Below are 19,534 nucleotides of genomic sequence, written 5' to 3' on the forward strand. Positions count from 1 at the left end.
GTACTTCTGAAGTTTTATAAACCATTAGGTAGGCCCCATTTAGAATACTGTGAGCAATTTTGGGCCCCACACCTCAGGAAGGACATACTCGCACTGGAGCGGGTCCAGCGGAGATTCACACGGATGATGCCAGGAATGGTAGGCCTAACATACGATGAAGTCTGAGGATCCTGGGATTATATTCATTGGAGTTTAGGAGGTTGAGGGGAGATCTATTAGAAACTTACAAGATAATGAATGGCTTAGATAGGGTGGACGTCGGGAAGTTGTTTCCATTAGCAGGGGAGACTAGGACCCGGGGGCACAGCCTTAAAATAAAAGGGAGTCACTTTAGAACAGAGATGAGGAGAAATTTCTTCAGCCAGAGAGTGGTGGGTCTGTGGAATTCATTGCCACAGAGTGCAGTGGAGGTCGGGATGTTGAGTGTCTTTAAGACAGAAGTTGATAAATTCTTGATTTCTCGAGGAATTAAGGGCTATGGAGAGAGAGCGGGTAAATGGAGTTGAAATCAGCCATGATTGAATGGTGGAATGGACTCGATGGGCCGAATGGCCTTACTTCCGCTCCTATGTCTTATGGAATGTTAATAAGCTAACCTCTGGATACCTTGTGTTCCAGCCACTGTATAAAAACTATATGGTGAAATATGAAACTTCAAAATATTAATCCAAAACTAATCCTTGAAATTAAATAAATGAAAAAAAAAAATGCCTACATTCTTTGCAAAATGGACTTCTGTTGTGAAAATATTTTTCAAATTTATCTACAGTTGATACTAACCTGATCATCATACAGTGTGAGTGCCGCTTCATAGTCACCCTGTGTGAAAAGAACACCATTACTAAGAACGTTATCCAAGAATATCGACATAAGCACACTTGAGGGTTTCAGGGTCGTAACTGCAGATATCAAGCGCTCCCAGACAAGGTAAAGCACTGCCCAGATCAGACAAAGTATAACCCAGCTCCAGAATGAATCTCCCTCTACCAGGCCTCAAACAACACACCTAAAATTCAACTTACAAGAGTATTCCTTATTTCTACAGTATAACATTTTTGTGTCTTATGCCCCTCTATGTGAGCTGCATATACTGGATTAGCTATACGCTGTGCTTTTATATCCACTCACTGGGAAATTTATCCATGCTGGTCTAAATTCATTTTCTTTTGATTTATTTCAACGTTTTCTAATCCCCGCTCTGCTAGTGGGGGAGCTTGGACACAGCTCGCAGAGATCACAAAATCACAGACATCTTTCCATCTGTTGTAATCAAAAGCCAGAAAGTCGCTGACGATCTCTTACTGTACATGACAGACCCGCTTCCCACTGTGGGCGATATAATGGCGCTGCTGAGACGCTTTGGCTCTTTTTCAGGGTATAAACTGAACCTGGAGAAAGTGAGTGTTTCCCGGTTCCCCAGTGAGGGGAGTTAATCTGGGGGTGCTGCCGTTCCTCTTTGCTGGTTTAGGTGGTTCGGGATTGGGCCCGGCTTCGTAAGTTTAACTATGCGAGCTTGGTGGGAAGGATCAAGACCGATTTGCAGAGGTGGGTCAGTCTCCCTCTGTCCTTGGTGGGCAGCATTCAGTCGGCCAAGGTGAATATTTTACCAAGATTACTGTTCCTGTTCCAGTGATTGCCGGTTTTTGCCCCATAGTCCTTTTTTGGGGAGTCAAGAAATTGATTTTGTCCTGTATTTGGGCGAGTAAACTGGTGGGGATTCGAAGAGGGACCGGCAGTCAGGTGCTTAGCGTTGCCAAGCTTGATATACTATTGCTGGACGGAGAAGGTGTTGGTTTGGTGTGGGGATCCAGAAGCCACCTGGGTACGGATGGAGCTCAAGTGTTAACCCGTACGCCAAGCTCCGAACCCTCACTGGCGACATGAGTGAGTTTGATGCTGCACGCCAGCGGGACCATGGAAATAAATTCTATTGGGTCAAAATGACCGATTTGCATCTATTTAATGGGCCCAGTATCCTATGCTCTGCCCACAAAAAACATCTGAGGCTTTGATCCAGTCATACCCCTTCACTCTTCAGTGGCCTCAGTGGTGAAAGCCCAATGTTTATAAACATTGACCACATCAAAGAAAGGTAAGTGCTTGAGTAATTGGAATGCACTCAGTGCACATTAATCTCTTTGATGCAGGCAATGTTTACAAACATGGGGCTTTCACCATTTAGGCCACTGATGCTTCCAATCACAAACCACTACTGGAATGACATGAATAGATTCCAGACAGTGGATCTGTGGGAACTAAATGCAGGCACAGCTGTTCTCCTTCGAGGAATGGACAAATGGAGCTGCAAGGAAAGTCTTACAGCTCTGGTAGCACAATGGAGGGCAGCACAGTAGCACAGTGATTAACACTGTTGCTTCACAGCTCCAGGTTCGATTCCCGGCTTGGGTCAATGTTTGTGTGGAGTCTGCACGTGACTGCGCGGGTTTTTTCCGGGTGCTCTGGTTTCCTCCCACAGTCCAAAGATGTGCAGGTTAGGTGGACTGGCCATGATCAATTGCCCTTAGTGTCCAAAAAGGTTAGGTGGTGTTACTCGGTTATGGGGATAGGGTGGAGGGTGCTCTTTCCAAGGGCCGGTGCAGACTCGATGAACCGAATGGCCTCCTTCTGCACTGTAAATTCTATGATTCCAAACAGGGGTCCCTTTTCTGGGAGGGGGGTCTGTGTGGGGGGTGGTTTCTGCATGTGGGGGTGGGGTCTGTGGTGAGATTCCTTCAGGCAGGGGGTTCCTTGGCGGTTCCCCTATTTCAGTGGTCCCTGGGGGCGGGGGGCGGGGGGGGGGGGGTAATCGGGTCACCCCCGTACTTGGGGTGTGGGGAGCACCCAGGCAATCCGGGGGTGGGGGAGGGTCAGAGCCGATTTGTGGTGCTGGGGATGGGGGGTTGGTTGGCCATGGGACCTCACTATTGGGCCACTCGCTCAAGATGGTGGCCCAATATCAGGATTCCCTCGTATTCCTCCCCGTGCATAGATTTGCATGGTGTGGAGCACCAAATTACATCCCGCACTTTGACCGCAAGGGGATCATAAAACTAGAGCAATTCAGCTCTGGCAGGTGAACAGTCTCCCAAATGGAGAATCTAGCCTCATATGTTTGAACCTAAGAGGTTGTATTCCACGTTCGGGGGTGGGGGGGGCGGAGGAGGAGACGTTGGAAGGAATGGGGGATCAGGACGAGACGTTGGAAGGAATGGGGGATCTGTTCTTCGAGGGACGCTTTGTGAGTTTGGAGGAGATGTCGGACAAATTTGAGCTGTCGCAGTCTGACTTGTTCAGACACCTGCAAATTTGCAATTTTGCGCAACAGGTCTTTCCGCCATTCCCTGTAGTGCCGCCAACCTCGATGATGGAGAGGGTTCTTTCGCTTGCAAGGTCGGAGGAGGGGAATACTTTGGGTATCTCTGAAAGGAGTATGTCTGAAGACGCAGTGTCAGTGGACGGGGTTACGGGAGGAGGAGTTAGGGCTGGTGTTGGAGGATAGGGTGTGGTGTGAAGCCTTGCGAGGCTTGGCTTAATATAGCTTAAAGTAATATAAAGGGCTCATCTCACAAGGTCCAGGATGAGTTGTTCTTTTACGGGAGTGGAGGACAAGTGCGATGCCATGGTCTAGCCACCCACGTGCACATGTTCTGGCCGTGTTCTAAGCGTGTGGATTTCTGGAACTCATTCTTTAGCACCATGTCGGTGATCCTGAAAGTTGAGTTGGAGCCCTGTCCCTTAGTGGCCATAATTGGGCTGTTAGACTTGCCGGAGCTGCAGACGGTGTGGGGGCCAATGTACTGGCCTTTGCCTCACTGGTTGCATGGAGGCGAGTGCTGATGGGATGGAAGTTTCCATCTCCCCCAAAGTCTCAATGTGGCGGAGGTTTGATGGAGTTCCAATACCTCCAGAAAGTCAAGTACATCGTGAGGGGAGCAATTGAGGGGTTCTACCAAAGATGGCAGCCGTTTATTATGTATTTCAAAGAGCTGGGGCGAACTTCTCCTGAAACGGCGCGATGTCCACCGACTGGCGCCCAAAACGGCGCCAATCGGACGGGTATCGCGCCGGCCCAAAGGTGCGGAATGCTCCGCATCTTTGGGGGCCGAGCCCCAACATTGAGGGGCTAGGCCGGCGGCGGAGGAATTTCCGCCCCACCAGCTGGCGGAAACGGCCTTTGTTGCCCCGCCAGCTGGCGCGGAAATGACATCCCCGGGCGGCGCATGCGCGGGAGCGTCAGCGGCCGCTGACAGTTTCCCACGCATGCGCAGTGGAGGGAGTCTCTTCTGCCTCCGCCATGGTGGAGACCGTGGCGGAGGCGGAAGGGAAAGAGTGCCCCCACGGCACAGGCCCGCCCGCGGATCGGTGGGCCCCGATCGCGGGCCAGGCCACCGTAGGGGCACCCCCCCGGGGCAAGATCGCCCCGCACCCCCCCCAGGACCCCGGAGCCTGCCCACGCCGCCTTGTCCTGCCGTTCAAAAGGTGGTTTAATCCACGCCGGCGGGATAGGCAATTTATCGGCGGGACTTCGGCCCATCCGGGCCGGAGAATCGAGCGGGGGGGCCCGCCAACCGGCGCAGCGCGATTCCCGCCCCCGCCGAATCTCCGGTGCCGGAGACTTCGGCAACCAGCGGGGGCGGGATTCACGCCAGCCCCCGGCGATTCGCCGACCCGGCGGGGGGTCGGAGAATGACGCCCCATGGAGGGTGTGGGGCAGAGGATGGGGGAGAGGGGTCTAGGGGGTTTGTTTTTTGTGTTGGGGGGTTGGGGTTCGGGTGTTGTTTGGGTGGGCTGTGTTGTTTTGGTGTTATATACAAAATGGAAAACATTTCAATAAAAATGTATATTTATTTAAAAGACAGAAAGTCAACAGCTCTTTTCCCACTGGTTGTATAGGAAGCCCTGCCAGCGGGCAAAGAGCCTTTGACTTTTTTAGTCATTGTAAATTTGAACCAACACACAGGGACCAAGCAGCTGAATCTCCATATCCCTTTCTGGTTTTCAATAGACATATGTTTCTATTGACCTGGAGCAGGTTTTGTACCAGTAAGCAACATATTGTTCATCTTTATTTTATTTCAAATTTAATCCTCTTCAGATGATCTTTAACAAGATTTGAAAGTGGGCCATTTCCACAGAGGGCAGAGTCCCAGGACAGTGCTCCAATGAATATGCTGATTACATTTGTGATTCTTTTGAACACTTCCTGTGAAAGCATTTTCTCTTTTTTTTTAGAAGGCTGCGATTCTTGCAAGCCCTGTGCATGTGCAGTTTTAGTAAGTTACTCTGATATGTCATTGCAAGCAATTGAGTAGACAGCGATGAGGACTAAAGATGGCACTTCCCATGTCATCACATGCTTTAGACCCTTAGACAGGAAGACCTTGATCTTAGTCCTTTCACTATCTCAGCGAGCCGATGTGGTAGTATATATTGGGGGTCATGTGGGACTGGAAGCCCTAATGTCATTGGCTGACAGATCCCGGGTCCTGGTTGGCCGTTGACCTCTAGCTCCGCCCTGAAGGCGGAGTATAAGTAGCCGAAGTCTTCCCCCGCAGGCCAGTTTACTATCGAGCTGCGGGGGAACAGACACGCTTAATAAAGCCTCATCGACTTCACTCTATTCGTCTCACGGAGTCTTTGTGCGCTACAGCCGGTAAAAGCCCTATAATATCTATGTTCTTTTAAATCATCACCCTTACAAATGCATTTTAAAAGCAGCAGCAAATAGCTGTCCTTCTTGTGAAGACACTGTGGTGTACTGAACTGACATCACGGGCGGGATTCTCCGCGATCGGCGCGACGGCGGCGTCAAAAAGGGCACGAACCACTCCGCCGTCGGGCCGACCGGAATGTCGCAAAACCTCTGACCCGGAAGGGGCTAGCAGCGGCATGACGCCATTCGTCAAATGACGTCCCCGCTGGAGACCCGTCAAAATGGCCGCCCGCTGCGCTGCTCCGAGGTTCCAGGAGCGCGACATCGAGGCGCTCCTGGATGCAGTGGGCCAGAGGAGGAAGGCCCTGTACCCCAGACACGGCCACAGGGCCACACTACAGCTTAGCCAGCGCCTGCGGAGGGAGGTGGCAGTGACCATTAACGCCATGGCGGTAACAGCCATGACAGGCATCCAGTGCCACAAGAGGGTCAATGACCTGGGACGGAACTCTCCCCTACCAGGCGGGGCGAGGAGTCCCGGCGGGATGAAGTGGCGTGAACCACTCCGGCGTCGGGCCGCCCCAAAGGTGCGGGTTTCGCCGCACCTTTAGGGGCCAAGCTCTCACTTTACTGGGCTAGGCCCGTGCCAGAGTGGTTGCCGTCCCACCGGGTGGCGTGGAAGGCCTATGGCGCCACGCCAGCCGGGGCCGAAGGGACTCTGCCGGCCGGCGGATGTCCGCGCATGAGCGGGAGCATCAGCGGCTGCTGACGTCATCCCCGCGCATGCGCAGTGGGGGGGGGGTCACCTCCGCATCGGCCATCGCGGAGGCTATGGCCGACGCGGAGGGGAAAGAGTGCCCTCATGGCACAGGCCCGCCAGCGGATAGGTGGGCCCCGATCGCAGGCCAGGCCACCGTGGGGGCACCCCCCAGGGCCAGATCGCCCTGTGAGCCCCCCCCTCCAGGACCCCAGAGTCCGCTCGCGCTGCCTGGTCCCACCGGTAAGAGAGGTGGTTTAATTCACACCGGCGGGACCGGTAGTACAGCAGCGGGACTTTGGCCCATCGCGGGCCGGACAATCGCCGGGGGGGCCCGCCGACCGGCACGATTCCCGCCCCCACCGAATCTCTGGTGCCGGAGAATTCGGCAGCCGGTGGGGACGGGATTCACGCCGACCGCCGGCGATTCTCCGACCCGGCGGGGGGTCGGAGAATCCCGCCCCTGGTCAGGGCAGCCAGGGTGAGTACCTCCCCCCCCCCCCAATGGACGGGACAGCCGTAGCTGAAACCGACATGGCTGCACCCACCCATGCAGGCTGCATTGGCAGGATGGGGTGTGAACCTATGCCAACATACACACAACCGCTGGCCCGCATGTATATGCCTGCCTAACACTGTCGCTCTTTATCCCTGCCCTCCCTCCCACCTTGCAGGAGAAGCGTGCTCAGAACAACCGGGAGCGTGAGAGGACTGGAGGGGCCACCTGATTTGCGCCCCTCACTGTTCATGAAGAGGGGGCCCTGGACTTTGCAGGCGTACCCGAGGATCAAGAGGTTGCGGATGCAGAGGTCGGGGGCGCACCACCAAGTGAGACCCCCACTGCCTGCCCCCCTTCTTCCATCCCCCCATTCCCCATCCCCTCTTCCTCCTTTCCCCCCTGCGTAAACCACTGTATAGCATTGTATTGTGTTGTTACATGACTGGGCTTGTCCTGGCTGGCTCCGCCTGTGGCTCCTCCCCTCGGGCTCATATATAAAGGTGGCTAGACTCCGCCTCCGATCCAGTTCGGGATCAGAGGCAGGAGGCTTGCTGTTTAGTGTATTAAAGCCTCAGTTACGTTCATCGCTCGTCGTGTGTTTATTGAAGGCATATCAATTTAATACACTAAACTTCTAAGATGAACTCATCACTCAAGCCTGATCGCCTGGTGCTGGACCCACAGGCAGTCGATGCCACAAAAACATTCAAGCACTGGCTAAACTGCTTCGAAGTGTACCTCGGATCCTTCAACGAAGACTTCACCGACCTCCAGAAGAAGCAGATCCTCCACGCACAGGTGAGCCCACGAATCTTTCTTCTCATCAGGGACGCCTCCTCGTACGCGGAGGCAATAACGCTGCTGAAGGGACAATACGTGAAGTCTGTTAACGAGGTGTATGCTAGGCACCTTCTTGCCACGAGGCGACAACGCCCTGGGGAATCACTAGCAGAATTCCTGCGTGCCTTGCGGGTACTCTGCCGGAACTGTGACTGCCGGGCGATATCGGCTACCCAGCACGCGGTGCTGATCAGGGACGCGGGCATGAACTCTAACTATATCGCCAGCGACTAGTAGAAGGGGAGACACTCGGCCTTCCAGAGCCAACAACTCTCAAACTCGCTGGAGGTGGCCTCCCAGAACATTTGGAGGCCTACACCTCCGACCACGCGGCACCCTCGTGGGCCTCATGGGAGCAGCCATCAACTGACCCGGGTGCGACGCAGGCCTGTGCCACGCAGTGGCTCGCCAACGCCGGAAGCCCGAGGTGCTAAGTTTGCGGCCAGGGTAATCACTCCAGACAACGCTGCCCTGCACAGAACGCGACTTGCAACGGGTGTGGGAGGAAGAGCCACTTTACAAAAGCCTGCCAGGCCCGATCTTCCCCTAAAACCTCTGGGCCCAGCAGCGCTGCCTGCTGCCTGTCGGGGCCGCACCCAGCTGCCGCGCCACCCGCCATGTGCGACCCGTGGGCGCCGCCATGTTCGCCGCCATCTTCAATTTCGGCCTCCACGTGCGACCCATGGGGGCCGCCATCTTTAATGCAATTGTGTTCTCCAGCCGCCGTCTTGGACACCATCGCCGCTGCCACCCGTCACGCGCGACCCATGGAGACCGCCATCTTGGATGCCATCGCCGATGCCTCCCGCCATTCGCGACACATGGGGACCGCCATCTTGGACGCCATCGCCGATGCCTCCCGCCATGCCGACTCATGGGGGCCGCCATCTTGGGACCACTCCGCAGCCTCCCGGGAGCCCGGCTCACCCGACCGTATGCTGGCCGCCGCCTACCGGCCTACCAACCGCCTTTCGAAGCTCGCCTCCATCACGCTCGACCAGTCCCTGCCACATCACCTCACCAAGTCTACGAAGACCGTCCGGATCAACGGGCACGAGACGGCCTGTCTTTTCGACTCCAGGAGCACAGACAGCTTCATACACCCAGATACGGTAAGGCGTTGCTCCCACCCAATTTTACCGGCAACCCAGAAAATCTCTCTGGCTTCCGGATCCCATGCAGTAGAAATTACTTTAAAGTTCGGTGGACCCCTGCCCCCCGCCCCTCACCGCCTGTAGCCTCGCAGCCGTTAAGGTCGCCCCACTCTCGCTTTTCGTAAATCTCACCCTGGACTGTAAGCCCGTCGCTACTAAGAGCGGACAATACAGTGCCCAGGACAGGGCCTTTATCAGGTCGGAGGTCCAGCGACTCCTGCGAGAAGGGGTCATTGACGCTAGTACCAGTCCCTGGAGAGCCCAAGTGCTGGTCGTCTAGACTGGGGAGAAGCACCGGATGGTCATCGATTACAGTCAGACCATCAACCGGTAGACGCAGCTCGATGCGTACCCCCTCCCCCGCATATCCGACATGGTCAACCAGATTGTGCAGTATCGAGTCTTCTCCACAGTTGACTTGAAGTCCGCATACCACCAGCTCCTTACCCGCCCGGAGGACCGCCAATACACTGCCTTTGAGGCAGATGGCCGCCTCTACCACTTCCTCAGGGTCCCCTGCGGCGTCACCAATGGGGTCTCGGTCTTTCAAAGAGAAATGGACCGAATGGTTGACCAGTACGGGCTGCGGGCCACGTTCCCGTACTTAGACAATCTGCGGCCATGACCAGCAGGACCACAACGAAAACCTACGGCACTTCCTCCACACCGCTAAACTCCTGAACCTCACCTATAATAAGGAAAAATGTGTTTTCCGCACAACCCGCATAGCCATCATCGGCTACGTCATGAAACACGGAGTCCTAGGGCCCGAACCCGACCGCATGTGCCCCATCCTGGAACTCCCCCTCCCACACTGCCCCAAGGCCCTGAAGAGATGCCTGGGGTTCTTCTCGTACTATGCCCAGTGGGTCCCCAATTATGCGGACAAGGCCCGTCCACTTATCAAATCCACCATTTTTCCCCTGACAGCTGAGGCCCGCCTGGCCTGCAATCGCATCAAGGCAGATATTGCCAAAGCCACGATGCACGCTGTGGACGAGTCCATTCTGTTCCAGGTGGAGAGCGATGCGTCGGACTTTGCTCTGGCCACTACCCTCAACCAGGCGAGCAGGCCCGTGGTTTTCTTCTCCGGCAGGCCCGTGGTTTTCTTCTCCCATACCCTCCATGCCTCCGAAATTCGACACTCCTTCGTCGAAAAGGAAGCCCAAGCCATCGTAGATGCTGTGCGACATTGGTGGCATTACCTGGCCGGCAGGCTATTCACTCTCCTCACTGACCAACGGTCGGTTGCCTTCATGTTCAATAACACACAGCGGGGCAAGATCAAGAATGACAAGGTTCTGAGGTGGAGGATCGAGCTTTCCACCTACAGCTATGATATCTTATATCGACCCGGGAAGCTCAATGAGCCTCCAGATGCCCTATTCCGTGGTACATGTGCCAGCGCACAAGTAGACCAACTCCGGGCCCTCCACAATACCTCTGTCACCCGGGGGTCACTCGTTTTTTTCACTTCATCAAGGCTCGCAACCTGCCTTACTCCATCGAGGAGGTCAGGACCGTGACCAGGGACTGCCAGGTCTGCACGGAGTGCAAACCGCACTTCTATCGGCCAGACAGAGCGCAGCTGGTAAAGGCCTCTTGCCCCTTTGAGCGCCTCACCATCGATTTCAAAGGGCCCCTCCCCTCCACGGATCGTAACGTGTACTTCCTCAACATTGTTGACGAGTACTCAAGATTCCTCTTTGCCATCCCATGCCCTGACATGGCCTCTGCCACCGTCATCAAGGCCCTGCACAGTCTTTTCACCTTGTTCGGGTTCCCCAACCACATCCATAGTGATCGGGGATCCTCCTTCATGAGCAACGAGTTGCGTCAGTTCCTGCTTAGCAAAGGCATCGCCTCGAGCAGGACGACCAGCTACAACCCCCAGGGAAACGGACAGGTGGAGAGGGAGAACGCAACGGTCTGGATGACCGTCCTCCTGGCCCTACGGTCTAGAAGTCTCCCACTGGCAGGAGGTCCTCTCCGATGCGCTCCACTCAATCCGGCCGCTCCTGTGTACTGCCACCAATGAGACTCCTCACGAACGTATGTTTGCCTTCTCCAGGAAGTCCACCTCCGGGGTCTCGCACCCGTCCTGGCTGACAGTCCCAGGGCCCGTCCTCCTCCGGGAGCATGCGAGGAGCCATAAATCAGACCCCCTCGTCGAGAAGATCCTGCTCCTCCATGCCAATCCGCAATATGCCTATGTGGCACATCAGGACAGGCGACAGGACACAGTCTCCCTCCGGGATTTGTCACCTGCAGGATCCTCAGCGACCATCACCACCACCCCCGACCCTACACCGTCTTCCCCCACCTCCACCCACCTACCTCAAGAACTGGCACCCGCAGGCCCACCGGCGACCATCACCACCATCTCCGCCCATACACCGCCACCCCCCTCCACCGACTCAACAACTGAGTGAAGAAGAGGACCACACGCTCCCGGACGCGCAGGTCTCGACGCTGGTGCCCACACCACAGCCGGGACTGTGGCGCAAGGTCAAGGCCCCTGACAGACTTGACCTTTAAGACCACTTCACCCCCACTGGACTCTTTCTTTAACAGGGGATGAATGTGGTAAACCTCTGTATTGCATTGTATTGTGTTGTTACATGCCTGGGCTTGTCCAGGCTGGCTCCGCCTGTGGCTCCACCCCTCGGGCTCATATATAAAGGTGGCTAGTCTCCGCCTCCGATCCAGTTCGGGATCAGAGGCCAGGGGGCTTGCTGTTTAGTGTATTAAAGCCTCAGTTACGTTCATCGCTCGTCGTGTGTTTATTGATGGCATATCACCCCCCTTCCCTTTCCCCCCATCCCCATTCCCCCTTTCCCCCATGCCTCTCCCCCCATCCCCCTTTACCCATCCCCCATCCTCGTCTAACCATGCATGCTGTATTGTGTTTTGCAGGACCAGACGTCGACCCACCCATCCCTGCGGATGCCGACGACCCCCAGGACGTGTCAGGGCACCCACGAGACCAGGCTCATCAGGCATATGCGCCCCCACCGTGTGCCAGGCCACACATGAGACAGGGACAGACCCGACCCGTCAGGCATATGATGCCCCTCCCTTGTGTCAGGCCGCCCACGTGACAGAAATAGACCCAGAGCGGCAGGCATATGACGCCCCCCCCTCCCCCCCAAATGCCATGACGCCTACGAGACAGAAACAGACCCGGAGCGGCAGGCATACGATGCCCACACCCTGTGCCAGTGCGGCGACGTCGGCGGGCCACACCCAGCGACGAGGAGGGTAGCCACAGCAACAGGCCCCCGTCCCAGTCGACCCGGGACACTGACACACACGACACAACCACCCAGGAGACCCACATACAGGACACACTCAACCAGGACACACCCACCCAGGATACACCCAACCAGGACACACCCACCCAGGACACACACACCCAGGACACACCCACCCAGGATACACCCACCCAGGGCAAACCCACCCAGGACACACACACCCAGGACACACCCACCCAGGACACACCCACCCAGGACACACACACCCAGGACACACACACCCAGGACACACACACCCAGGACCCACCCAACCAGGACACACCTATCCAGGACACACCCACCCAGGACACACACACCCAGGACACACACACCCAGGACACACCCAACCAGGACCCACCCAACCAGGACACACCTACCCAGGACACACCCACCCAGGACACACCCACCCAGGACACACACACCCAGGACCCACCCAACCAGGACCCACCCAACCAGGACCCACCCAACCAGGACACACACACACCCAGGACCCACCCAACCAGGACCCACCCACCCAGGACAAACCCACCCAGGACACACACACCCAGGACACACGCACCCAGGAAACACGCACCCAGGACACACGCACCCAGGACACACACACCCAGGACACACACACCCAGGACCCACCCAACTAGGACCCACCCAACCAGGACCCACCCAACCAGGACCCACCCACCCAGGACACACACAACCAGGACACACCCACCCAGGACAAACCCACCCAGGACACACACACCCAAGACCCACCCACCCAGGACACACCCAACCAGGACACACCCACCCAGGACACACACAACCAGGACACACCCACCCAGGACACACACACCCAGGACACACCCACCCAGGACCCACACAACCAGGACACACACACCCAGGACACACCCACCCAGGACACACCCACCCAGGACACACACACCCAGGATACATCCACCCAGGGCAAACCCACCCAGGACACACACACCCAGGACACACCCACCCAGGACACACCCAACCAGGACACAACCACCCAGGACACACCAAACCAGGACACACCCAACCAGGACACACCCACCCAGGACACACCCACCCAGGACACGCCCAACCAGGACACACCCAACCAGGACACACCCAACCAGGACACACCCACACAGGATACACCCACACAGGACACTGACACACAGGACACACCCACCTAGGACACACCCACCCAGGACACACACACCCAGGACACACCAAACCAGGAAACTCCCACACAGTCCACACCCACACAGGGCACACCCACCCAGGACACACCCACCCAGGACACACCCAACCAGGACACACCCAACCAGGACACACCCACACAGGATACACCCACACAGGACACTGACACACAGGACACACCCACCTAGGACACACCCACCCAGGACACACACACCCAGGACACACCAAACCAGGACACTCCCACACAGTCCACACCCACACAGGGCACACCCACCCAGGACACACCCACCCAGGACACACCCACCCAGGACACACCCAACCAGGACACACCCAACCAGGACACACCCACACAGGACACACACCCACCCAGGACCCACACAACCAGGACACACCCAACCAGGACACACCCACCCAGGACACACCCACCCAGGACACACCCAACCAGGACACACCCAACCAGGACACACCCGCACAGGACACACCCGCACAGGACACACCCACACAGGACACTGACACCCAGGACACACCCAACCAGGACACTCACACACAGGACACACCCACACAGGACACTGACACCCAGGACACACCCAACCAGGACACTCACACACAAGACACACCCACACAGGACACACCCACACAGGACACACCCACACAGGACACTGACACCCAGGACACACCCAATCAGGACACTCACACACAGGACACACCCACACAGGACACCCACACAATGGACACACCCACACAGGACACCCACACACAGGACACCCACACACAGGACACCCACACACAGGACAAACCTACACAGGACACCCACACACAGGACACTGATACCCAGGACACACCCAACCAGGACACTCACACACAGGACACACCCACACAGGACACCCACACACTGGACACACCCACACAGGACACCCACACACAGGACACTGACACACAGGACACACCCACACAGGACACTCCCACACAGGACACACCTACCCAGGACACACCCACACAGGACATCGACACACAGGACACTGACACACAGGGCACACCCACACACAGGACACACCCACACACAGAACACACTCACACAGGACACCCACACACAGGACACACCCACACAGGACACACCCACACACAGGACACACCCACACACAGGGCACACCCACACACAGGACACCCACACACAGGACACACCTACCCAGGACACACCCACACAGGACATCGACACACAGGACACTGACACACAGGGCAACCCACACACAGGACACACCCACACACAGAACACACTCACACAGGACACCCACACACAGGACACACCCACCCAGGACACACCCACACAGGGCACACCCGCACAGGACACCCACACTCAGGACACTGACACACAGGACACACCCATACACAGGACACACCCACCCAGGACACACCCACACAGGACACACCCACACAAGGCACACCCACACATGACACACCCACACAGGACACACCCACACCCAGGACACACCCACACACAGGACACACCCACATACAGGACACACCCACCCAGGGCACGCCCACACAGGACACTGACACACAGGACACACCCACACACAGGACACACCCACACACAGGACACACCCATACAGGACACGCCCACAAAGGACACCCACACACAGGACACACCCACACACAGGACACACCCACACACAGGACACACCCATACGGGACACACCCACACACAGGACACTGACACACAGAACACACTCACACAGGACACCCACACACAGGACACACCCACACACATGACACACCCACACCCAGGACACACCCACCCACGACACACCCACACACAGGGCACTGACACACAGGACACACCCATACACAGGACACACCCACCCAGGACACACCCACACAGGACACACCCACACAAGGCACACCCACACATGACACACCCACACAGGACACACCCACACACAGGACACACCCACACACAGGACACACCCACATACAGGACACACCCACCCAGGGCACGCCCACACAGGACACTGACACACAGGACACACCCACACACAGGACACACCCACACACAGGACACACCCATACAGGACACACCCACAAAGGACACCCACACACAGGACACACCCACACACATGACACACCCACACCCAGGACACACCCACCCACGACACACCCACACAGGACACCCACACACAGGACACCCACACACAGGACACACCCATACAGGACACACCCACACACATGACACACCCACACCCAGGACACACCCACCCACGACACACCCACACACAGGGCACTGACACACAGGACACCGGCGACGGTTTCCCGGCTCTTCCTGAGTCGCCTCCTGCATGCCCGGTCCGTGAGGTCCTGGTATGACATGCGGCGCCGGTACACACGGGGCCTCATCGTCGCCTTGGTACCACCACCTCCTCCTCCTCCTCCTCATTGTGTCGGGCAGGCAGCCCTCCAGCCTGGGCGGCTGCCAGCTGCCTCTGCGGCATCCTCCGCCACCCCCCTGTCACGATCCTGCTCCAGGTCCCCCAGGGCAACATGTAGAAGGGCGGCTCCCGCCACGGCAGCCAATATTGCTGGGTAATGCCCAAACATTACGTCGGGTGGGGGGGTGGGGAATAGACGACATGTCATCATTGCCCATACCCCCCCTCCGCAGCCAGGTGCCATGGGCTGCATGGTCGCGGCTGTTGCCAGCTGGCACCTGGGCAGGCAACGCCCTCCTCCCGCCCCCGCACTCACATTCGCCCCCCCCCCCCGGCACTCACACTCGCCCCTCACTCCCCGGCAGCCCCCCCCCCCCCCCCCCCCCGCACTCAAACTCGCCCCCCCCTACCTGGCACTCACACTCACCCCCCCTCCCTGGCACTCACACTCACCCCCCCTCCCTGGCACTCACACTCACCCCCCCTCCCCGGCACTCACTCACCCCCTTCCCTGGCACGCACCCTCACCCCCCATCCCCGGCACTCACACTCACCCAGCCCCTCTCCCCGGCACACACCCTTCCCGGCACTTACCCTCCCCAGCACTCACCCTCCCCAGCACTCACACTCACTCACTCTCCCGGCACTCACACTCACCCCCCCCACCCCGGCATGCACCCTCCCTGGCACTCACCCTCACCAACCTCCCCGGCACGCACCCTCCCCGGCACGCACCCTCTCCAGCACTCACACTCACTCCCCCTCCCGGCACTCACACTCACCCCCCCCCACCCCGGCACGCACCCTCCCTGGCACTCACCCTCACCAACCTCCCCGGCACGCACCCTCCCCGGCACGCACCCTCCCCAGCACTCACCCTCCCCAGCGCTCACCCTCCCCAGCGCTCACCCTCCCCAGCACTCACACTCACCCCCTCCTTCCCGGCACGCACACTCCCCGGCACTCACACTCACACTCCCTCCCTGGCACTCACACTCACCCCCCCTCCCCGCCACGCACACTCACAGGCACTCACGCTCACCCCCCCCCCTTCCGGCATGCACCCTCCACCCCTCCCCGGCACTCTCCCCCCCTCCCCCCCCTTCCGGGGCCGCCCCACGCAAACTCCAAATTCCGCGCTGGCCGGTGTCAACCAGCACGACTAGTTGACGCCGTTAACTAGGCGGTTTGATTTACGCCGGCGTGACCATGGGATTTCGGCCCATCCGGCCCGGAGAATTGGAGCAGCCTCGGGGCCCATAGCGTCGCGCCGGTCCTCGCTATTCTGCGAGGCGCGCGCCGCGATTCCCGTTGGGGCGAATTGTTGGCTGCTGGAGAATATCGTGGGTGGCGTCGGGGCGGGATTAACGCCGCCCCCCCCCGGCGATTCTCCGACCCGGCGGGGGGTCGGAGAATCGCGCCCCACATCACAATTATATGGTACTTGGGCAGTGACCAGTTTGTCAAGTCCAACCTGAGCATTTCCAACCTCAGAATACTATTTGTTACAATAAGAGAGCAGTCATCAAGCCATTAAGTAAACAAAATAAAATTTGAAGATTGCACCATATGTCATGTGACAGTATCTCCCGGGTCCAATCTGTGTTGGCAACCCTAGTTATGCGTTAACTTAACGGTATTCAAAAAGGTTAATCAACAGGATTATTTTCAAAAAATTACGATACGATGACGGGAGTGGTGGCTCTGGACACAGTCCACAGCCAGCACGCCGGGTTCCCAACCGTTGGAACCACACGTGGCCCTCGCCATCAGGAACCCGCCCCATTGGGCCGGAGCATCGCGGGTGGGCCGACTGATAGCACGCCAGTAGGAAAGCTTGCAATGTATTTATGGTGGCTATTAAGTGTAACATGATAATTAGCAGGTACAAACAAACATGGGATGGTGCAAGAGTCCAAATCACTTCCAAACCTTTTCAATGTGGTAGAGTGCCCAGTGCCAATAAATATGACAACTGAGCATGTCAGATCCCTGTGAATAGAAGAAAAGCAATTATTAAAACATTTCCATAAATATATTATATTTGATTTTTTCACCATTCCATCACCTATTAATAAAAATAATCACAAGTAGGCTTACATTAACACTGCACTGAGGTTACTGTGAGAATCCCCGAGTCGCCACATTCCGGCGCCTGTTCGGGTACACTGAGGGAGAATTCAGATTTTCCAATTCACCCAACCAAATACGTCTTTCGGGACTTGTGGGAGGAAACGTGAGCACCCGGAGGAAACCCACGCAGACACGGGGAGAATGTGCAGACAGACATGGCCCAAGCCAGGAATCGAACCCGGGTCCCTGGCACTGTGAAGCAACAATGCTAACTACTGTGCTATACCCCTACCTTGGTAGAGCTATTTTTCAAAAAGCAGTTGTTCATTATTAGTCTGGTTTCAGTTTCCTGAATGTACGGGGTAGGTGGATTGGCTAAATTGCCCTTAGTGTTCAGGATGTGAAGGTTAAGTTATGGGGTTGCAGGGATAGGATAGGACATGGATCGGTGCTGACTTGATAGGCCGAATCGCCTCCTTCTGCACTGTACGGATTCTATGATTCTATGAAAATGCCTTCCCCTACATTTTCTCACCAAGAATTCAGCAATTGAGGTTGCAAAAGAAGGTGAGCAATTTGCTTCCCAAACTGTTAGGAAGTAAATAACAGAAACCCAATTTTCCTTCCAATGTTTTTCTGCTCCCTTGCCTTTGGGAAGACTGAACAGAAACAACCAACCTCCCTAGAGATGATTGGAACTGAGTGAAATTCATTGCCATGGTGCTCTATTCTGCTGTTCCCGCTGCTGTCCTAATTACATTCATCGTTTTTAATGGGGCTCGATCAGGAACTACTTATCTTCACTTGGCTTTCTTAGATTTACCTTCCAGTTGTTTTCCATCTCCTTTAAAAACTTTAATCCATTGTCCACATTCGCATTCATCTCATACACATGTGCCAGGGTATGCACAGACCAGGCATCACTTGGGTTTAGAGCCAAGCCCTATAGAGGAGATAGAGGGGAAAAAGAGAGACAAACATTTGCACTGAGGATGTTGAAAGACATTGGGTCGTAATTTCTGGTGGAACGGCAATTAAGTTGGATTCCCATTCTGCTGCTCGTTCTTATCTTGAAGCCCAGGCGATCCGATCTCACCCGACCTTCCGACTCAAGACGGGCGCAAACTGAGCAGTGCAACATGTCCCTAGAACCTAGCGTAAAAGGCCGTAGAGTTGCAGGTAGGTCAGCCACGCCCCATTTTTAAACCAATAAGTTTAAAGGTTCAGCCAGGTTTAAAGGTCGTTGATAAGGCAGGGAGAAGATAACTATATAAGGTATGTGGGTAGGATTGGGGGGGCTGATTGTCAGGCTGGGTCTGGTCTTGGTGTGGTGGGGGGCTCCAGTCAGGTCAGGCCCTGGGGAGAGGGAGTGGGATATTGGGACGGATCGGGCCTTGGGGGAGGCAAGAATGGCGGCCTTGTGGAAAGAGGAGTCAGGGAGTGTATTGGGTACGAGGGGTCATGGTTATTCCTTTGGGGTCGGTGGTCAGGATTGGTGCAAGACTGATAATAGTTACCAAAAAGTTAAAATTGGTTTTACACAGAACACAGAACATACAGTGCAGAAGGAGCCCATTTGGCCCATCGAGTCTGCACCGACCCACTTAAGCCCTCACTTCCACCCTATCTCAGTAACCCCTCCTAACCTTTTTGGTCA

At 56.5% G+C, this 19,534-nt stretch overlaps 1 protein-coding gene across 5 annotated transcripts in view; it reads right to left on the bottom strand.

Annotated features, from left to right (window-relative positions):
* Nucleotides 1-19,534, bottom strand: part of ttc38 (tetratricopeptide repeat domain 38) — a 146,443-nt gene that overhangs the window by 57,186 nt on the left and 69,723 nt on the right. For all 5 annotated transcript variants that reach the window (XM_072484627.1, XM_072484630.1, XM_072484626.1 and 2 more), the window contains 3 exons: nt 18,701-18,820; nt 17,737-17,796; nt 781-819 (listed from right to left, as the gene is read on the bottom strand). In XM_072484627.1, coding sequence (XP_072340728.1) covers nt 781-819; nt 17,737-17,796; nt 18,701-18,820 — 219 coding nt within the window. The remainder of the gene's footprint in view (nt 1-780; nt 820-17,736; nt 17,797-18,700; nt 18,821-19,534) is intronic.

The sequence above is a fragment of the Scyliorhinus torazame genome, chromosome 19 (assembly GCF_047496885.1).
Source record: "Scyliorhinus torazame isolate Kashiwa2021f chromosome 19, sScyTor2.1, whole genome shotgun sequence".
Lineage (NCBI taxonomy): Eukaryota > Metazoa > Chordata > Chondrichthyes > Carcharhiniformes > Scyliorhinidae > Scyliorhinus > Scyliorhinus torazame.